Source organism: Paroedura picta, chromosome 2, assembly GCF_049243985.1.
Source record: "Paroedura picta isolate Pp20150507F chromosome 2, Ppicta_v3.0, whole genome shotgun sequence".
Lineage (NCBI taxonomy): Eukaryota > Metazoa > Chordata > Lepidosauria > Squamata > Gekkonidae > Paroedura > Paroedura picta.
In genome coordinates this window covers 125,635,452-125,652,492 of record NC_135370.1, presented here as the reverse complement: position 1 = coordinate 125,652,492, position 17,041 = coordinate 125,635,452, and the positions used below count along the sequence as shown (strand labels likewise).

General features: G+C 40.4%; 1 protein-coding gene across 12 annotated transcripts in view; it reads right to left on the bottom strand.

Moving 5' to 3' along the window:
* GPHN (gephyrin) overlaps positions 1 to 17,041 on the bottom strand; it is a 357,972-nt gene that overhangs the window by 172,118 nt on the left and 168,813 nt on the right. For 6 of the 12 annotated variants that reach the window (XM_077322479.1, XM_077322482.1, XM_077322474.1 and 3 more), the window contains exon 5: positions 2,932 to 2,970. The exons of the other annotated variants lie outside the window; for them this stretch is intronic. In XM_077322479.1, the coding sequence (XP_077178594.1) occupies positions 2,932 to 2,970 (39 nt within the window). The remainder of the gene's footprint in view (positions 1 to 2,931; positions 2,971 to 17,041) is intronic. 12 annotated transcript variants of the gene reach the window in all.

Below are 17,041 nucleotides of genomic sequence, written 5' to 3'. Positions count from 1 at the left end.
CTGTACCCTTTCAATTTTATCGATGTCCTTCTTGAAGTGAGGCCTCCAGAACTGCACACAGTACTCCTGGTGTGGTCTGACCAGTGCCATATACAATGGAACTATGACATCTTGTGATTTTGATGTGATGCCCCTGGTTGATACAGCCCAAAATGGCATTTGCGCCTTTTTTTTACTGCTGCATCACATTGCCTGCTCATGTTTAGTTTACAATCCACAAGTACCCCAAGGTCTCGTTCACATACAGTGTTACCTAGAAGCCTATCCCCCATCCTGTTGGCATGCTTTTCATTTTTCTGACTCAGATGCAGAACTTTACACTTATCTTTATTAAATAGCATCTTGTTCTCATTTGCCGATTTTTCCATTGTGTTCAGATCTCGTTGAACTCTGTCTCTATCTTCCGGAGTATTTCCCAGTCCTCCCAATTTGGTGTCATCTGCAAACTTGGTGAGTAGTCCCTCCACCCCCTCATCTAGATCATTAATAAATATGTTAAAAAGTACCGGACAGGTACTATAAAGCTGTATTTATATACTTTAATAAAATCTAGCCTGATGGCAACCTGTTAGAATAAAGGTTCAACTTAAAGCCAAAGATTTATAGCAGCATTTACAAGCTACCTTAGAGTTGTTGTTGTTATTGTTATTATTATTTCGATTTAGTCCCACCACTACTGGAAAGTATAAAAAATGGAAGATTTGATTTCTGGAATATAAGACTAAGAATTCTTCTAAGATTCAATTCTCTCTGAAATAATTTGTGACCATTTCCCACATGAAAGTTGGGGGGAAAAACAGTGAAAGCTAAATTGGGCATAGATCAGGGTCTGACATTGCTATACAATGTTTATAATATTGTAAGACAGATTTAGCAACATTCAAATATCTGTCTTCAAGAAGAAGCCATCAAAGCAAGTTTCAGCAGGCATTATATAGTGCCATCCATCTAGCAAAGTGAAAGGATGTCGGTCCAACCAGAATTTAGGTCATGTGCATGGAAAAGGCAAAGGAAGAGGGAGAAGATAACAGGAACAAGAAGCGCAGATCATTGTGTGAAACACAGAATTAGTCCTTAGTTTTTATAGTAACTACTGTAAGCATTCTCAGCATTGTAAAGGTATATCTGAAATGGAAATACTGTTTTGAAAGGTCCTTTCCTACTGGCAGTGCTGCAGTGAGAAAAACAAAAAATTCAGAAGGAAAATTCTTTTTATTTATTCTTTTATTTATAAAAGTTGATACCTTTTTGCTAAGAATGAAGCAATTAAGATGGAACGTGAACCTCAACTATTTGCTCACCAATCCCATTTCTCTCCCTAGACAGCCAGAAATTAAGTAATTGAATGGAATTATCTTTTCTTCTTTTGTCATTTGGAACAAATACTAACTACATCAACAGTGAGATTTCACAAGCTTCACACTGTAACATTCCTGGGGTGATATTTCTTTTCATCTTTCTGCTTTTAGTGCAGATAATTTCTTTTTCTATAATCAGTAAAAGAACCAGAATTCATTACATATTATTCTCCCTCAGTCTTTAGAACTAATACTGCTATTACTTGCTAAACTCTGGCCATGAAAACAAAGTTTCCAAATTTAGGTGCAAGTAGTCAGGAATCCTTCCTTTGCAATTTCTTTCCTCATTTGTATCCATCAAAATATAATCTTAGTTTATTTCAATATCAATAAAATGGGCATGTAATTAATGATGCCAAGCAGCCCCATTGAATTATTCCAATAGGCACAGTCTGAACCCATTTATAAACAGCAGGTATCCTTGTTACTAAATCTTTACACATCTTGAGAAAGATTTATGAGATAAATAGCTGAAGAAAAGGCTATAAATGAGATCCAGACCCTCTCAATCTTTCTAGGGGATGAGATTGAGTATTCTGATGAAAAGGAACGGAAAGAGAGAGAGAGAACGTTTTAAAAATGTGGGCTTATGAGCTTGAACAAGGGCATGATGGTGCTATATCTGAGCATTTTCACTTCCTCTCATTTTACTTGCATGTTTGGAAGAGTAAGCAGTAAAGAAGCAGAAGAGGAGTGGCAAACAATCAGCAGATGAAGAGGATTGCATAAAACAGTAATGCTGGTCTGAAGTCAGATTTCAAGGGCAGCACAGGGTCAATGTAAGCTGGTGGTCAAGCAGGAAGGAAAAGACAGACACGCAACCAGTTTTCAATCGATCAGCAGGTGCGCAAAGCATCAGGGTAGCAATTCCATGAAGTCAGCAGATGCACACAGTAGCAGGGGAGCAATGCTAGCCAATCAAAAAAGGGAGAAGTTCAGCAGGAGGTAACTGCCCATTAACAGTCATGTACAAATGGCAGCAAGTAGTCATGGGCAGTACCTTGGGTAGTCCTATGTCAGGCAATCAATGGTGAAGAGGATCATTCCAGGCAATCATTCCGTAAAACTTGGGTTGCAATGCCAGACAGTCAGCAAGTAGACAAAGCAGAAAGAAAGCAATGAATGCCATATACTTTTTACAATGCAGAGTTTCAAGAGGGCAGTGCCCACGAATAATTAAGCAAAGGTCCTGGCAAAGACAAAGAGAAGCTCTTCAATAGATTGCCAGGCAGTGGGATGACATTAATTTTTAAGAAATTAAGGATACTGTAAGTGAAAGAACCCCAGAATCTGGATGCTCATCTTCCAATAACAGCATTAGATCAACCAAGTGTATAATGAAAATACACAAGAGTACAGCACACGAATGGAAATGAAGCTGAGCCCTAGTGCTTAGGGAGGTCTAGGGACCCTCCTATAAACAAAATTTTAAAAATGAGAATCCACAAGGAAATTAAATAAATGGGAACGCATCTACAACTGCTTCTAATAATGATTTTAAAATAAAATAAACCAAAACACTAGCAAAGAACTAGATTAGAAATGATTGGCTGGGATTGAAGATGTTGCTTACCCCTCTCTGGAGCCCACAAAATGGGAATGTTGGGAATTTCTGCAGCAGAAAAACAGAAGAGAAAAAGGGATTTCTGACTCCCAGGTTCAAGGAAAAGCAGATCAATTTAGGGATGGTGATGTGTTTAGTGCAAAACAAGAACTGGACAGAACCTTTGCCCATTCCCAGATGCAAACGTTTTCTGAGATTTGAGAAAGGTTTGAAAATCCCATAGCACTTTAACATTACAATATCTTCCCACCCCCTCTATTTACAAAGCAAGAATATCACTTACCTGTAATTAATTTCTCTTGAGGAGTTTGTCCACATACAGCCTAAATACTAGGTGATGATGGCATTTCTCATGAAAATAAACATTATGTCTAGGTACAACCCCCCCTTTGAGAAATAAAATTATATACACCCACACATCACAGGCTGTCTGCACAAAATGCCAAGCAGTGGAAAAATTTTATTATCATGAGAGCATTCACCCTGTCCTCTAAATTCAAAACAAAATTTCAGATCTTGCAAAGTTTTGAACTAAAGATTTCAAGTGAGACATTATGTGGACAATATTTTCCTATGAAAATTAATTACTGGTAAAAATATATTTCTTTCCTCTAGTGGCTGCCCACACAGAGCCACACATATAGAATGAAGTACAACATTAGAAATGGCTTGAGGTTCTTTATATATTGTGTAAAAACATAAAGTAATCTATTACCTAACAACAAAAACTCAACCTTTTATTAAAAGCAACAAAATAACAACTCAGTATGTATTCTGGATGACTCAAAGGTTTTGCATACTATACTGAATTATATCGATTGGTCATGGTCCTAATAAAGGCATTATTATGTACATGTGACCCTAATCCCTAAACTTTGATTTATTACAGAACCACCTCTTCCACTATACCCTCCAAAATGCACTAAGATCCAGTGACCAGAACTTTTTCAAGATCTCTGGCCTAAAAGAAAGAAAACTGGCTTCAATTAGAGCCAAGGTTTTTTTGGTCCTGGCCCCAATGTGGTTGAACACTCTCCCTGATAAGATCAAGCCCTCCCCAGGACCTTCAAGGTTCCAGAGGGCATGTAAGACAGAGCTGTCTTACGTGCCCTCTGGCCTACAGGAAGCCAGGAAATTAACACCGAGACAGCACTCGCTTCCCTTCTCACAAAACCAATAATGCACCACCCTCAAACCAACCACCCAGCAGTAATGAAGTTTCCCTTTAGACTACCTTAATAGAGGTTTAATAATAATATAATTTAAAATAACTTAATTGAAAAGTTTAATTGTTATCAATGTAATTATATTACATGTAAATGCCAGTTGTTATCTGCCCTGAACCAAACACAAATGACGGGCTATAAAAATAACAATAATTTCTGATCTATCTGATAATTTTATGTAGTTTATCTGCCAAGCACAATGCAGGAAATAAGGAAAATGGTTTGAAGTTTATATGGAGTAGCATAGTTATGTAAAGTATATGACAATCAAATATAGCATATCTTATGGTGGTGATAAGTGCCATCAAATTACAGTGACCCTGTGGGGTTTTCAAGGCAAGAGACATTCAAAGGTGGCTTGCCACTGCCTGCCTCTGAGTCAAGACCCTGGTATTCCTTGGAGGCTTTCCATCCAAGTACTTTCCCATAGGTTTGTAACTGGTAATACTACAAGGCGGTGGTCCCCAACCACCAGGCCGCGGCTCCCTCTCCCCGCAGTAAGAAACCTCCCAGGCCGCAAGCTTGTGGCCCGGCAAGCTTCTTACTGTAGGAGGGGGGAGAGGGAAGCAGGGCCGCGCACACACAATGCGCATGGGCGGCAGGCCATTGTCCTCCCTGCTGACGCTGGTCCCCAGCCTGAAAAAGGTTGGGGACCACTGCTACAAGGACAAGCAGTGCTGGAGATAGTGAAGTGGGTGCAAAGAATTATCCTTGTTTCCCCTACAGCTCCAGTACCACTCGACACAATCTTACAGGTTATAAGCCAGTGGGAAAGTTTAAAGTGGGCAGCTGAGACAGAGAGTCACAATAGATCTGGTGGCAGTGACAGGAACTTTGTTAGTGGTCTACCCCACAACTTTGCCAGTGGTAGTGACTCTTCTGACTGCCCCACAGCCTTCCTCCCACAGCAGCAAAAGCAGTAGCAGCAATGATTCACCCAGATTCCTATATTTTCCTCATTAGTAAATGCTGCTCCAATCTCTCTACCCTCCTCCTCCTTTCCCACCTGCTAAGAGCAGTTCTCTACACTGGCACAGTCAACTGTTGTATGATTCAGATTAATATACAGTTTCAATCCAGGTACAAAAACACTTAAAAACCCATAAGTCCTCTGTAATTATTACACAATATTTTCAATTAGTAAATGGTCACAAAATAGGGAAATTTAAATAAAATTAAACAGGAATGGTTAAAAAAGAATTAAACTACCAAAATCCATGACAAGTTTCCAGTGCCAATATATGTTTGACATAACTTGTAAGCTACCACACAATATTTAGCTACCCATTTCTCCCCTGAGAGGAGAATTTGATTTTTCCTTTCTCTGATGCTCCAGGAGACCAAAGCAAAAGGGGAGCAATGATCTTATTGCGGTGTACCACATACAGTGGGCACCTAAAGAAAATGTATCCAAGAGTCTCTAATTCCCTTGATCAATAAACACACGTTCTCTCTGCTCTTGGGATCTTTTTGTAATGGCCCTCTAGCATTGCAAATGGTAGGGCAGAGCATCTTGCAAGGTTAAATGCCCTCCTATGATTCTTGATTTCCATAAAAACAGATATGCTGCTGGCTTTGGAATATATTTATTACTTGGAGGTATCAAAAACTCAGATCTAGGCAGATCTAATTGGTGCTCTGTTATAAAACCTTTAATGATTTGCCTTGCTTGATCTTTGCGCAGCTCAAGGACAGATTGGATAGAAAAACCAAGGCTCACAATTTTATTTTCTGTAAACTGCTGCCATCTTGATTTAAAGCTGTCACAAATAATCAGTGGTAGCAGTCCGTTTGAGGAGAAATGAGCCTTTAGCCAGATCAAAATAGATGAGAGACCAATTCTGGGTTCGATCTGCGGCATGCCTCATTCTAGGCAAACCATGGGGTTAGAAACACATTTGGGGACTTGCAACAGAGCCCTAAGAAACTTAGACTGTACACGTTCTAACAGGGCAAAGTAAGAGGCAAGAGGACCAAGAAGGGTTCTGTGCAGCACCCAAACTTTTGTTTTTGCTTGAAAGCCTAAGAGCAGCCGGGACAAAATCAGCTCCCTTTGTGTGGTAGAATTTCAGTATATTATGGGCAGTTCTCTCCCCAAGGATAGATGCAAATTGCCATATTCGAGGTGACCTTTGAGGACTGGAAGTTTACCCCTAAAAGCTCTTCAGTTGCTCTAAACTCTTCAGTTGCTCTTCAGTTGCTCTAAACTCTTCCCCTCTATAAACCAGGCCCTACTTTTAGGATGTTTACCAAAGACCATTACCTTCATTTTCTTGTAATTGATTATCAGGGATTATTTATTGCAGTATTCTGCTAATCTATTCAGTGCTCTTTTAATGCTGACTGGTGGTCTGGATAGTAATGCTACATCATCTGCATAAAGGAGAACTGAAGTATTTTGAGATGCCAACCGAGGGGAGTGCAAGTATACTGAGTCCAGGCAACTTTCCAGGTTGTTGATATAAAAAATGAAAAGCATAGGGGTCAACAAATAGCCCTGTCTTATCCCTTTGTAGGTGTTAGTGGGTTCAGTGAGATGCCCATCTCTGCTGCATCTTATTCTTTTTGTAAAGAGAAGCCTCCAATTTAGCCCACAAAAGAGGCCTCAAGATGGAATCGAATACTGATTTAAAATTGACAAATGCCACATATAATGAGACTGAGCCTTTGGCACTGTACTCAATAAGATGTTGGAGAGCAAGGCAATGCTGATTTGTAGTTCTACCTTCCCTAAAACCAGCTTGTTCCTGTGCCAAAACCTTCTGCTCAAGCCAGATGGCAAGTTTGTCTAAAAGGTGCCTGGCATATAGTTTGCTTATAATGCTTAGCAGACTAACAGGTCTGTAGTCCGAGGGATCATTTCTGTTACCCTTCTTATAGAAAGGAGCCACAACTGCTATCATACAGTCCTTAGGGATATATCCAGTGGCATCAATATACGTGAATGGAGCTGCTAGAAAAGAGGCCCATGAGTCAACATTCTCTTTAAGGAATTCAGGAGTGATCCCATCCATCCACCCCATCTCTTTTTGAGCTGCCCAATGTGAGATTTAATATCTGCAAATGAAACTGGGGGCCATGAAGGCAAATCAGATAGATTGGAGCAGGCTGACTGTAAGTGCAGATCACCATACATGCGCAAAAAAAACAAGACCCATCTTTCAGCAGGAATGAATCAAAGGGAAGAGGGGCCTTTAACTCTCTATTTGAGGTTAGCTTCCAAAACAATTATCAATTCTTGTCTCTGGTTGCCTGTATCAGGATCCTCCAGAGCTCACTGGTGTATTCCCTTTTTCTTTTGGATTATCAGTTGTTTAAAGGTTTTTGTTTGTTTGTTTGTTTGTTTTGAGAAAGAAAGAGGGTATGAGCATCTTGCCTTTGATGAATGGGGCATTAGTAAAATTTTAGTACACTGTAAGTAGAGCCCTTTTTGCCACTATACATGTTTTTGCAAACCATGATTTGGATGTATGTTTTTAGTAAATCTCTCCTTTTTCAATTTTCCGATTTATGTATTTATTTGCAGATATGGGGGCATCATTATACTCCCTGCAAAGATTCCAGTGCAACATACTTACAACTCTATCATGACATTCCCTAGTCAGGGTGAGCTATTTTACCTGCAGGCACTGGCCATGGGGTTGACTGTTTAATCTTTTTTCTTGCAAAGTTGATACTTGAGGTAATCACTGGTCTTCTGAATCTTGGCTTGCATAATTTTTGCTTTGAGTGCCTCCTCATGTGAGCTAGAATGAGTCCTTCCATTTCTTCCTCCAAGTGTCCATTTTGGAGCCACTTCCAGGTGCTTTAAATTATTAGTTTTATTTTCTGTCTTTCAAATACTGTTGTTAGAAGGGCTTTTCTTTCCAGTTGTCAAAGTGAGTTTTGATTGAAATCTTTTTGTAATCTTGTTTAGTTTCTGTGAAGAATTTTTTTTCATGGAGGCTTGAATGTTGTAATAGACACCCCCCCCCACCCCAAGCAGACAACAGTCTAGGTGGAAGAAGTCAGTCAATGGCTTTCCAGGCTCACCTCTTAAGAACTCCTAATAGGTCCAGTTAAAAACAATGGGATGGTCAAGCCCACCCTTCCCCAAACAGGAAAAAGATATGGAGGAACGAAATATTGGAGAGTCTTCAGGAAGAAGATTTCTGCAGACTTCCAGGAAATATGTATCTGACCTGGCCTGACTTAGTCAGGAGGTAGAGAAACAGGTATGATAAAACTCCTTAGAGCAAAGAGGAGGACTCTTTGGTATGGAGTTCATCCGGATGGAGAGATTAAGTCTAGAGCAGTCAGTCATTGACTATGTGCTCTCCTGGAGAGATGAAGGAAAAACTGTAGAGATCTGGAATTTCCTCAGCTAAAAAGCCTGTCCTATATTTTAAGATCTGGTAAGGCAGGTACTGTCTGTTTTTTTCTCACTTTCTTCATTTGTTTTTGCAGGCTTTCCAGGGTTATAGTAAGCTCCTCCATTTCCTTTCTTTTCCTTATCATTACTAATAATATTATCGTTATTGTGGCCTTTTTCTTCTGTTTCCACTTGGCCAGGAGCTGTAGCACAAGTTAAAATTGAGTGCTAGATCCAATCCAATTAAATTTATTTCCAAGTAAATGCACTTAGGAGAGATCAATGTAAAGGTCTGTGAACAAAAATAGCCCTGCTGAGTCAACATTCTGTCTCCTGACAATGATCAGAAAGTACCTATTCACAAGCAAAACAATATTAGATGGCATCTATCCATCTATCCTAAGAACATAAGATCCCTGCTAAATCAAAGCAGAGTTCTATTTAGTTCAGCATCCTGTCTTTCATAATGATCTATCAGTTCCTATGGAGGGCCAACAACAGGGCATAGAGGCCTTCCCCTCTTGTTGCCTCCTGGTATTTATATTCAGAGATGTACTGCCTCTGAATGTGGAGGCTTCCTTCAGTCACCATGGCTAGCTGCCACTGATAGATTCCCTTCAATCTAATTCACTTTTACAGCTGGCTTATTACCACTACTACATTCTCTAGCAGCAAATTCTATTAATTGTATAAACAAATACTTTCTTTGTCCTGAATCTACTATCCAATGTTAATATCTACAGTCAAATAATCAGACCAGTTGCATATTCCATGAAATCTATACTTCTGGCTCCCCAATGTACTATCAGATAATTTTAAAAATAATTTATTCTAAATGCCATCATAAACATTCTCGAACAATGTGCCTATTCAAGAGATGATGAATTGTTTGAGTGCCTTCTCATGCTTCTTGCATACATCTCTGAATGGATGAAGATGAATTTTCATATTTTGAGAACTGCTTTTGCTATAGCTCAGTGCTAGAACATCAGCATTGCATGTAGAATTAAAATGATCAGTTTATGACAGGAAAGACCTCTGCCTGAGAACATGAGAAATGACTAACAGCCAAAATGGACAATACTGACCTTGTTAAGTCCAATGGTCTGACTCCAAATAGAGAGCTTCATATATGTGTATACACTGTTATCACAAGAATATGCTTCTCAAACTTTTATGATTTATCAAATATCTTATTACTGCTTTCCATAATTCTTCTGTGAAAAAATCTGCTTTCAATGAGTTGAAAATGTAAGACTTGATCTAATATGCCATTAATTATAATATTTAATATAAGGTTGTAAGATAATATAAATGACTATTTAATGCAATATTAGTTTAGTGTATTGTACACCAACCATTATCAAAATCATTTAAAAAAATTCTAAATACTCACAACTTCACTTCTTATTTTCTGCCTGCATTAAGGCTCAGCAATAAGAAATTACTGAAAACATATAAAACCAAACTGATGATAAAGGGAAGGCCCATTGTTATATAATTTTAATTTATATAATTCTATAAATGATATCAAGGTTTAGTTTCTTTCCTTTCATCCTGTCTCCCAATTGTCTGGCTGAAGTATAAAACAGAAAATATAAAAATAAAATAGTTTATTTTGAAAAAATAATCAGAAAATACCTCTTTCAGAATATATTTCACAGAAAATCATTTTTATTCATGTATATATTAATATGAAAAAATAGAAATATGCAACAATATATAGAAAATGAACCTGAACACTATGAGTTAAATGAAGCTAAATTATAGAGGTTAAATTATTAAAATTATCTATGAAAATAAAAGGAAAGTCTGAATCTCAAGTCACCAGATGAAGCTCTCATATTTACCATACTGGGGAAATGTGGATCTCAAAATCATTCACAAACCTCAGAACCTAATATATTTTAATTAATATACATTTTATTAAGATTAATCATCACAGAAGTATAACAGGTATAACAAGGTTGCACTTACCTGTAATTCTTGTTCATCCTGTGGTCTTCTGTGCAGGCACACATGAGACTTTATTTCTGCAGATGAGCCACAGAGAGGATCAGCAAGTTTTCTAATACTTCCCAAAAGTGCTCACCCCTCTCCTCCCTGAAGATCGTGACTCCCCCACCAAAAAGTCCTGTTATGTGGGAGGGGGAAGCAATCCCCCTCTCACTTCTCCCATCACCACAGTGAACAGTTAAGTTGGAATAATCTCACACAGTGGGAACAGGAGGGAGCAATGCATACCTGCACAGAAGACAACTGGATGAACAAGAGTTACAGGTAAGTGCAACCTTGTTTTCATCTTCATGGCTTCTGTACAGTCTGACAAGGAAGAATAACAAGTTCAGTCACCAAGGTGGAGTGAGTGGGCAAATCAGCAAAATACTGCCGTAACACTGCTTTTCCCACTGCAGACTCCCTAGAAAAATCAACATTCATGGACTAGTAAATATATAAAAGTCAACAGATCAGTCCATGTTGCTACGCAACAAATGTCTTCCAGTGGCAGCCTCATGGTGAACGCAGAGGAGATTTGTGTTCTTGTCAAGTGTGCAGATATGTGTAACGGACAATCAATGATGGCCAATTTGTATGGTAGTGTAATGGCTGAAACAATCAATCTCAATATAGTTTGTGGGGAAGGTCTATGACCCTTGAAGCAGACAAATAAAGATCTATCTTTCCTGAAATTTTTCAGGAAAGCTTGCCAGATATCTAGGGAATATAAAACTCTCTTCAAGTCTGATGTCAGGGTGGGGAAAAAAGTTAGCAGGGAGACTGCTTGTAAAAGCTGAAACATAACACCTTTGGTAAAAACTCAACCTTTGGTCTAAGAAGCATGCTGTTAGTGAAAGATTGTGCAAAAGGAGAGTCACGTTGAGAGGGCCAACAACTCCCCTACCTTCTTTGCTGACATAATAGCCACAGAAAGGCTGTTTTAAAGGAAAGGACAGACAGATTAGAAATTGCCATAGGATCAAATGGTTTATGAATAAGCTTGGATAAAACAAGTGACAAACTCCATTGGGGTACAAGCTTCATGGCAGTGTGTGTGTGTGTGGGGGGGGGTGTACAAACTGGATATCCTGTAAAAACTTCCATGCCTCCTTAGAGGTGAAAAGCAAAAACCCGCCAAAAGGAATATGAAAGGCAAAATGGCCACCAAATAAACTTTAAATGAACTATTTGACAAATCTCTATGCTTGAGAGTCAGCATGTTTTCTAGAACAGATCTCACATGACATGTATGAGTTCAATCTCTTATTCTGGGCCCATATAGTGTATCTACTCCATTTAATTTTATAGGATCATCTGGTAGATCTTTCCTTTGCCAGCAGAATAACCCTGAAACCCTCATAGTCCAATAAGTGGATGGGCAAATAAGCCAGGACGTTAATCGCAGCCTGATGACATTGGAGTGGAGATGGTGACCTATATATAGTAGGTCAGGTACTTCCAGCAGACAGTACTGCTTGCCTCCAGATTGAATTCATAGAGTGGGTAACCAAATACTCTTGGGCCAAAACAGGACGATTAGGATACAATATGTTCTGTCAGACAGCAGTTTCATTGCAACTTTTTGTAGAATGGCAATAAGTGGGAAGGCATACTAAAGATGGCTGGATCCATGTCGCTCTTCTGCATTTTCATGGGATGTAAGCAAATATAATTTGTGATACCCCCAGAGGTCAAAAATAGGGTTTAAATACTGTCTAACCCATGTCTGCTTAAAGTGCCTGCCAGGACAACTGAGACCCAGAAATGTGAATAGCATTTAGGTACATTCCCTGGACTCAAGATCATATAGCTATTGCCTCTTGACAGAGAAGTGTTGACCCTGTTCCCCCACTTTTGGATATAAAACATCACCATAATGTTGTCTGTGGCAATAAGAACCGTACAGCCTCTGGGGATTTCTGAAAAAGAAAAAAGAGCCAGTTTGGTGTGGTGGTTAGGAGTGCGGACTTCTAATCTGGCATGCTGGATTCAATTCTGCACTCCCCCACATGCAGCCAGATGGGTGACCGTGGGCTCGCCACGGCACTTATAAAACTGTTCTGACCAAGCAGTGACATCAGGGCTCTCTCAGCCTCACCCACCTCACAGGGTGACTGTTGTGGGGAGAGGAAAGGGAAGGTGACTGTAAGCCACTTTGAGCCTCCTTCAGATAGAGAAAAGTGGCATATAAGAACCAACTCTTCTTCTTCTTCTTAATAGCTCTTAGCTCTAATAATATGCATAGTTCTCTCATCTGAGGACCATTGTCCCTGTGCTATAAGTTGGCCAAAATGCACTCCCACCTGAAAGTGGAGGCATCTATGAAAATAACCATTGGACTTACCCATGAGGGGTCTGTATCCCCAGAGATATTGAAAGGCATATTTGGGTATTTCCACTCCTTGTTTCAGGAAGGTGGGCAAGTCTTACCCTTCCTACTTCTTGTTGTGGGCATGCCTCTCTGCTCCAGTTCAAGACTCACAGCACTTTTATTGAATACCCTGGCACTAAAATGAATAGCTTAACCAAAAAACCTTGCTAGGTCACCAATATTTCCACAACAGTTAAGAAGCCACTGAAGAACACTATATAAAATATACAGGAAAGATAACATTTTCTTAAGTAACAACCATGTCAACGTGCTACCAGGTAAGATCAATGAAAAAAAGAGAATAGCAACTTATAGGGAAGGATGAAGATATCTTCCTATACTTCCAGGGAGAAGGACCTCTCATGGGTAAGTCCAATGGTCGTTCTTCTCCAGAGGTGGAAGACATTTTTAGGACCTCCCCAAGCAGTGTCCATGAGGGTAGGAAGTTGCTTAAGTTGAAATCACCTCTTATAGTACATCCCTGCCAAATACAGCATCCATAGAATTGTAAAGATCCACTTTAGAATGTTTGGTGAAGGTGGTGATGGATGACCAATTGGCCAGATGTGTCCCTGACGAATAAGGCTTGGAGTTACTGGGAGATGAAGAGGTTCGCTAGAAGCAATTTACAGGATTGTGGAGAACTATGGTCTTCTTGGCTAATGGGGTGCCACTAAGATGACTTGTGCCATGAGGGATCTAACTTTTCTTAACACCTTTGGGATGATCAGAATGGGGGGAAAGGCATACTGAAGGCCCTTCAGCCAGTTGAAGGTCATCTGGGGCTTATACTTATGGCTGGAAGAACAGTGAGAAGAACCTGGGAACTTGATTGTTCTGTTTGGAAACAAACAGACAAACTGATGGTGTCTCGAACTTCAGCCCTATCTCCTGTAATACCTCTTCCTTGAGATGTTCCATGTGCTTTTAAAGACCCCTTCCAAGATCTTCGATCTGCTCAACCAGTCAGCTTGCTGGTTCTCTGATCCTTGGATGTGTTCTGCACAAAATGAATGAAGGTGGGTCTCTGCCCACTGAAGGAACTTGAATGCTTCTGTGTATAGATGCGATGAACACAAACCTCCTTGGTGGTTTATGTAAGCACGCCCCACCATGTTGTCAGACTGAATTTGAAATGCCCAACCAGAATCTAGTGGACTGAGGCGTTTTAGAGCTAGAAATATGGCCCTTATTTTAAGTAAGTTTCAGACACATTTTCTCTGATGAAGATCAAGTTACTTGAACAAGCTGATCCCACAATATGGATCTCCAGTCCAGGAGGCTGGCATCCATGAAGACTCTGACTTCCTGAGGAATGAGAAAATTCCTCCCAGTTTTGATCCTGGATGACACTGTCCACCATTGAAGACTCCTCTTCACACCTTGAGTGGTATAAACAATGGCCTGTCCTTCTTGAACATTCTGCTCAACAGATATAGTGATAGAAAGGCCAGAAGTTCTCTGGAATGTAATCTTGCTCATTGGACTGTCTCCAAGCAGGAAATTAAGACCCCCACCAGACTTGCGAGGAATATCAGGAATGATGTTTTGCTCTTGATTAACTGAAGAGCCATATCCACCATCAAATGAGCCATTGGGTCCATGGTAAGCAGCATACCCTTCTCGGTAAAGATAACTACCCCAAAATGTTCCAAAGACTGAAGAATCCAGACAGCTGTTCTGAAAAATTATTTAAAATCTCAATTCTGGCAGAATTCTTTTCAAGTTTGTTAGTATCAGTCACTGCCTGTGACAGAGGCGGGGATCTTATCAACAAATAGGTAATGATTGACATAGATCTTTTGCTCCATCAGGACAACCACTGGGCTGATAAGAATCTTGGAAAAAATTCTTGGCATTGATTACAGGCCGAAAGGCAATGCCTTGAATGGAAAATGTTAATCATTAACACAAAAGCGAAGGAATTTCTTGTACGATGGCCTAGAATCGTAGAATCATAGAGTTGGAAGGGGCCATACAGGCTATCTAGTCCAACCCCCTGCTCAACGCAGGATCAGCCCAAAGCATCCTAAAGCATCCAAGAAAAGTGTGTATCCAACCTTTGCTTGAAGACTGCCAGTGAGGGGGAGCTCACCACCTCCTTACGCAGCCTATTCTACTGCTGAACTACTCTGACTGTGAAAATTTTTTCCTGATATCTAGCCTGTATCATTGTACTTCTAGTTTAAACCCATTACTGTGTGTCCTTTCCTCTGCAGCCAATGGGAACAGCATCCTGCCCCCCTCCAAATGACAAACTTCCAAATACTTAAGGAGGGCTATCATGTCCCCTCTCAGCCTCCTTTTCTCCAGGCTGAACGTTCCCAAGTTCCCCAGCCTATCTTCATAGAGCTTGGTCCCTTGGCCCCAGATCATCTTCGTCGCTCTCCTCTGTACTCTTTCAATTTTATCTACGTCCTTCTTGAAGTGAAGCCTCCAGAACTGCACACAGTACTCCAGGTATGGTCTGGCCAATGCCGTATACAATGGGACTATGACATCTTGTGATTTCGATGTGATGCCCCTGTTGATAAAGCCCAAAATGGCATTTGCCTTTTTTACCGCTGCATCACACTGCCTGCTCATGTTTAGTTTACAATCCACAAATACCCCAAGGTCTTGTTCATACACAGTGTTACCTAGAAGTGTATCCCGCATCCAGTAGGCATTCTTTTCATTTTTCTGACCCAGATGCAGAACTTTACACTTATCTTTATTAAATTGCATCTCATTTGCCCATTTTTCCATTGTGTTCAGATCTCATTGAATTCTGTCTCTATATTCTGGAGTATTTGCCAGTCTTCCCAATTTGGTGTCATCTGCAAACTTGATGAGTAGTCCTTCCACCCCCTCATTTAGATCATTAATAAATATGTTAAAAAGTACTGGACCGAGTACCAAGCCCTGACGTACCCCACTACTCACCTCCCTCCAGTCTGATGAAACACCATTGACAACAACTCTTTGAGTGCGGTTCTCTAACCAATTCCGTATCCACCTAACTATCTGAAAATCCAGATTGCAGTCCTTCAATTTATCCATCAGAACATCATGAGGAACCTTATCAAAAGCTTTACTAAAATCCAAGTAAACGACATCAACCGAATTTCCACGAACCAGCAAACCTGTCACTTGGTCAAAAAAGGAAACCAGGTTGGTCTGACAGGACCTGTTGGAGACAAATCCATGCTGACTTCCTTGGATCACCAAATTGTCCTCCAGATGTTTGCAGATCGCTCTCTTTAATATCTGCTCCATTATCTTACCCACCACAGAGGTCAGACTCACTGGTCTGTAGTGTCCCGGGTCATCCTTCCTCCCTTTTTTGAAGATCGGAATAACGTTTGCTCTCTTCCAGTCCTCCGGGACATCTCCAGTCCTTAAAGAGGTCCCGAAGATGATTGACGAGGGTTGTGCAAGTTCTCCAGAAAGTTCTTTGAGCACTCTCGGGTGCCTTTCATCCAGCCCAGGGGATTTGAACTCATCCATTGCAGCTAAATGCCTCTCAGCAACCTCTCTGTCCATGTCAAACTGCCACCCAGACACTATCTCTTGGCTACTGCCATCTCTAGATGTGCCTAAACCCTTTGACCTGTGGGAAGAAACAGATGTAAAATAGGCGCTGTGTCTTTCTGCTTTCTCTGCATCCTCCATTAGAGTTTGTCCATCCGCACCAAACAGTGGGCCTATTGCCTCCTTTACTTTACATTTGCTCCTCCTGGCCTGAAGAGAATATGCATTTATGCATCCTGTAGGTCCAGCAGTGTGAGGAACTTCCTAGCTTGCAGCACTTTGGTAACTGATTTCAAGGTCTCCAAATGGAATTTGAGATCCACAATGGCCTACCACTTGCCATTTCTTTTTAGGACTGTAAAGAGAATTGAGTACAGTCCCTGTACCTCCTCTGAGGAGGGGACACGATCCATTGCTTGAAATTGTACAATATGGGAAATGGCCTCACAAGTCCTTTGCCTATTTTCCTTCTGTTTGCTTAGAGGGGATCATGTAAATATTCCCGGTAGGGTGTGTCTGAACTTGATGGAGTAGCCCTGGATGATGACCTCCAGGGCCTATTGATCTGACATTCTTGTTGTCCGGGTTTGGTGGACTTGTGACAATCTGCACCCCCACTGGTTACCTGCTGTAGTCAGGCCTTTGACTGTTGTCTTACTC